This window comes from Saccostrea cucullata, unplaced genomic scaffold (assembly GCF_032062105.1).
Source record: "Saccostrea cucullata isolate Sc308-1 unplaced genomic scaffold, CSIRO_AGI_Scuc_v1 ctg19715, whole genome shotgun sequence".
Classification (NCBI taxonomy): domain Eukaryota; kingdom Metazoa; phylum Mollusca; class Bivalvia; order Ostreida; family Ostreidae; genus Saccostrea; species Saccostrea cuccullata.
In genome coordinates, this window is record NW_026920879.1 from 1 (window position 1) to 5,000 (window position 5,000).

Sequence of the window (5,000 nt, forward strand, 5' to 3'; positions counted from 1 at the left end):
GCGGCATTACTGGGTTTTTATTTTTTCTCCATAAAAATGTTAGCAAAAAAGTAATGACAAGTAAATTTTCTAGAACTTCACGTAAAATAACGTCATTTTGACATTACCGAAACTGACACCAACACCGTGCGCAACGTCGTTGCAATAATGCCAGCATTTTCATTAAAATCATCATTTTTAGGTCTATGGCTGATACAATGACCGTGTCAGCCAATAGAATCTTTACATCAAATGCTGACGGCATTTTTTTAACTAATTGTTACTCCATTAATTACACCCTAAATTGTCGAGGGATATTTATATCTACTGAAGGTAGAGCTTTTCTTATACATGTACCGTTCCGAAAGAGAGGTGTAAACTGCTTTATCCTTGTGTTTCTGTCTGTCTGTCCTTGTGTCTGTTCGTAACAAATTTTCATCGCACAACTACTAATCGCAGGTGCTTGAAAATTTTAGCACACTCTTTATTCAGGTATTTTGGCATGCCATAAGATTGGATTCATTTTTGTTGAAATCCGGATCCGATGTAAGCTTCTTGGTTATCCATGCGTTTGTTAATTAGTATCCAATTTTCATCGCATTTTTTCTCAGCAGTTACTGTAAACGTATTACATTTGGCTGTGTATTCTTTTTAGTTTTTCATAGATCTGCTGTAAACGTATAATATTTGGTTGTGTATGCTTTTTAGCGCTTTTGGCGGAAAGCGATCTCCGCTAATCCAAGTATTTAAATGCCTTGCACATGTGTAGATGTTTTATATTTAGCGCATACGATATTTGGCGGAAATTAGACTTTGAACAAGTTAGCATGGATTTGATTTAGCGCATATCTTTATGTTTTTTCTCATAGTTATATGTGCAAGGCATTTAGCGGTGTACTTGGATAAGCGGAGATTGTTTTCCGCCAAAAACGCTAAATCTAAATCTAAAGAGAGCGCTAAAATTTAATCTGTAATTTTTACGCTTTGATCTGCAAGTTGTACATTTTAATCCATAAATAATTGCTAAACTATAGTTTGAATAGGAAGTGTTAGATCGCATGCGCCAACTCGCGAAGAAGTCGAACACAGAATAGTCTTGTTAGATAGTGGAAATATGGCGGATTTGCTGTGTTTCTTAGAAATGATTACAGATGAAGAGGAGTTAATGGCGATTGAACAGAAAAAATCATCATGTAACTTTATGTATTTGGCCAACAACAAAAGAAGGTCAACCCCCAAAGTTCGCTCGTATGAAGAGGTTTTAAGTGAGATAAAACTGTACAGAAATGTTGGCGATTTTAAGATTCATTACAGAATCGATTTAGAAATGTTTGATTTCTTGTTGCGAGAACTTCACGGAAGTCTAGAACGTCATAATCGAGGGGGGTCAGCACCTGTCCAGCCAGAGAAACAGCTGCTTGTATTTCTAAACTTCATTGGAAATCAACAGTCTATGAGAGAGTGTGGACATTTTTTTGGCCTTTCGATTTCCACCGTCCATGATATCATAAACCGTGTCCTGGACGCTGTTTTGGATCTGCAAGCAAGGGTATTACAATCATGTTTTTGGATTTTTTAAAAATTATTTGTTGATAGCCAAAAGAATACTTAGAGGTCTTGTCACAAGGAATACACAGCTCTGTAAACATATGAAAGCCATAGCCCTGCCCACTTTAAAAGTTATGGACAAGATTAAAGTTTTTGCAGACAGATGGATAGACAGGACTAAAACCATACCCCCCCCCCCCAAAATAATAAAAAAAAAATTTTGGATTATGTGGACATAACCTGATAACAAGAAATCAGTTTAAATATTTTGGTAAAATTATAATCAGAAATTTATGACCTAAAATTATGTCAGTCAAACTTTGTATTTATATAATCTTTGACATTTCATTCATGGTAGATCATCCAGTGGCCATCTGCTCAGAAACAGCAGCAAACTGCAAGAGAGGTAGAAGACAGATATGGCATTCCAGGTGTGATAGGGTTCATAGATGGAACTCATATCAGACTTGCAAGTGCACCTGACAGTGACAGAGACTATTATAACAGAAAAGGTTTTCCATCAATGCAGTTACAGGTACTAGTATCTAACCAAAACTAGTGTAAAGAGGATTCATATATTCCATTCAAAGATGTAATTGAAGCTCGAACATTTTAAATTCATTAGTTCACTTTGTGGTTTAATTTTAAAACTTCACTAGGAAAAAAAAGTTACCACGTTGCCTGGCACAAGTCATGCATCTTTATGCCTTTTTAAAATAAATTATCCGTAATTTTGCAGGTTGTGGCTGACAGTAGCATGCTGATCATAAGTGCGTACACAGGGTGGCCTGGATGCACCCATGATGCAAGGGTTCTCCGAAATTCAACGCTGTATCAGAAAGCAGAGGAGGGTCAAGCTATAATTCAAAATCACCACATTTTAGCTGACAATGCATATCCCTTGCGCAATTGGTTAATTTCTCCATTCAAAAATTATGGACACCTTACGCCACAGCAGCAGAGGTACAACACCAAACTGTCTGGTGCAAGACAAACAGTAGAGAGGTGTTTTGCCCACCTTAAAGGAAGGTTTCGTCGTTTGAAAGAGGTGACATTTCACGATCCAAGGCAGATAGCAAAATTAATTATGGCTGGGTGTATCTTGCACAATTTGTGTGTGATCCATACTGATGACATTGAAGAGTTCATGGACAATAATGCAGTGCTAGAAGATGCAGGGAATGAATGTGAGAACATCTACCAACATGGAGTTCATGGTGTGGCAAGGAGACTAAGACTTCTTCAACAAATTTAGAGTGTGTGACCGTGACAATAAACACTTAATAAAATGGATGTGTGTCTCTGCTTTGCAAGTTGTCTGTCTTTATAATGAAGGATCCCGGTGTATTCAAGTATTCCTCATCTTGTTTTCATACATCTGACTGATATTGTTTGATCTTAATTTTTGCTCTGATATGAATGCATTTAATAAATATATAATAAATATGACATAAAAGCAGATGCTTCATACATGTACTAAAGTCAAGGAACAAGATCGATGATCTTTTCTTAATTGTTCCTCAAATATGGTGTGTTGGACCAAGTTAACAAATCATGAACAACTAAGAACAACACTTTTGTAAGGAAAACAAATTGTTTAAGTAAATTTCATTTTATTCATGGAACTCTCCCTGAGCAATTTAACCAATAAAAAAAAATAAGATTCCCCAATACATGTATAACACCGGAAATTGACTTGGCATATGACATTGACATATCACATTAATGTACGACTTGATAATGTCATGATAATATCACAATGTAGGTATTTGCAATGGGGATAACAAAAACAACTGTAAAAAAATATGCAAACTTATAAATAACAAAAAAATCAACAACAAAAGAGGCACATTTATCTCATTGCTCACTTACTTAGTGTCAATATGATATATTTAAGGGTCACTATAAAACAATATTGATTTAGGAAAAAACTTAGCTCTTTGTAAGAAATGTTTAACAATTTCAATCTATTCTTTTTGTATTAATCATATCTGACAGTTAAATATATATGATACTCAACCTAACATAGACCCCTTTTAAATGTCGGAAGCAAAATATAATGGTACAAATACTTTTAAACAAAAAATAGACCTTGCCCGCAAAAACAAAAAAGATTTTCAGCATTTTTTGCCCAAAAGCTTTAAAAAATTAATTGAACTCATCCTTTTGCCAACATCAAACAGGTCATTTAGTACTACTCTATCAGTGCAGCACTATAATAGAAAAAAATCAAAGTCCGACTATAAGCAACTGGGATCTAAAAGTTTTTGATCACTTTTTAGACAGTATTTCAAGAAATTTATCGAATTTCTGCATTTTCTCGTTGTGCATTTTTTCCATCTGGTCTAGGAATTGAGTATGTTGTTCTTCAAGAAGCCCACAAACATCCTGTTTCATATTTGTCCTCATTTTCTTCTTCTTTTTCTTCTTGCTTACCATATCATCAACATCATCTTGCAGAACTTCTGTTTCTGTTTTGTTATCTGAATCAATGGTATGCTGCGGTTTAGTACTAGCTTTGGTGCCATAGAACTGATCAAATTCTTCCTTGTGTCGGAAATGTTTGGCTTCTGAGCCAGAGGGAGCATCTATAACTTCTTTCCATTTTTTTTAGGGCATTGTATTTGTATAAGCACTGATTGGGAGTTACCTTGCAATTCAGATCCAGAAGTTTCTCGGCGATTTCCTTCCACAAATCTCCATGATTCCTTTTTTTCTTAAAGGCATCCTCCATTTGGTGACGGGTATCAATCAGAAATTTTTCTTCTGTTTCTTTCCAAACTTTGAATGAGTCATCAGTAGTATTGACTGGTGGAGTATTGACTGGTGGAGTGTTGACTGGTGGTTCTCTCACAGTGGCAGTTTCACTATTTGATGGCGTGTTATTCTTGGTGATCAATCTACCTACAGTGCCAGTGGTCACTTGTGTTTCTGTGGAGCTTGGTGATTTCTTACCATCCTCATTTATCTGGTCTTGGATTAAACCATTTATAATTAATTGTTTAATGTCTTTAGACACATTAGGCGACTGAAGGGAACTCAGAATTGATTTACTGACTTTCAGTTTCAGCACCCTCCCATCCGCCCTTCCTTTAACTGTTACTGTTGTTAGGCTACAACATGAAATAATGTTTGATAAATATTGCATGATGAACGAGAGGCCCATGGGCCACATCGCTCACCTGAGCACTGTGGCTAGGAAAAAGTAGAATTGGTTTAATTATTATTAAAAAGTTTAAATCCAAAAGTATTCCCATGACCAATCATGGGTTTGCTATTCTTGAGAAGATATGATTTTTAAAGAATTTTCCTAAATATGTCTATGTAAAACTTTGATCGGACATTGTGGCCCCGCCCGACCCCAGGGGGTTATGATTTGAACAAACTTGAATCTACACTACCTGAGGATGCCTCCATATAAATATGATCAATAATGGCTTTGTTATTCTGGAGAAGGAGATTTTTAAAGAATT

At 35.7% G+C, this 5,000-nt stretch overlaps 2 protein-coding genes across 3 annotated transcripts in view; one reads left to right on the forward strand and one right to left on the reverse strand.

Moving 5' to 3' along the window:
• Nucleotides 1–1,010: 1,010 nt before the first annotated feature.
• Nucleotides 1,011–2,988, forward strand: LOC134258561 (putative nuclease HARBI1). Its single transcript, XM_062741114.1, has 3 exons — nt 1,011–1,528; nt 1,886–2,062; nt 2,267–2,988. The coding sequence occupies exons 1-3, from the start codon at nt 1,094–1,096 to the stop codon at nt 2,780–2,782; spliced, it is 1,128 nt and encodes a 375-aa protein (XP_062597098.1). The 5' UTR covers nt 1,011–1,093; the 3' UTR covers nt 2,783–2,988.
• A 140-nt stretch (nt 2,989–3,128) lies between these two features.
• LOC134258562 (uncharacterized) overlaps nt 3,129–5,000 on the reverse strand; it is a 3,334-nt gene continuing 1,462 nt past the window's right edge. For both annotated transcript variants that reach the window (XM_062741115.1, XM_062741116.1), the window contains one exon: nt 3,129–4,640. In XM_062741115.1, coding sequence (XP_062597099.1) covers nt 4,064–4,640 — 577 coding nt within the window. In that variant the 3' untranslated portion in view covers nt 3,129–4,063. The remainder of the gene's footprint in view (nt 4,641–5,000) is intronic.

What these genes read in the sequence shown, in the direction of transcription:
- LOC134258561 (XM_062741114.1), top strand. Translation starts at nt 1,094, where the DNA reads ATGGCGGATTTGCTGTGTTTCTTAGAAATGATTACAGATGAAGAGGAG. An exon ending in TTTTGGATCTGCAAGCAAGG is followed by an intron (nt 1,529 to 1,885) that starts GTATTACAATCA and finishes CATTCATGGTAG; the next exon opens with ATCATCCAGTGGCCATCTGC. An exon ending in TTCCATCAATGCAGTTACAG is followed by an intron (nt 2,063 to 2,266) that starts GTACTAGTATCT and finishes GTAATTTTGCAG; the next exon opens with GTTGTGGCTGACAGTAGCAT.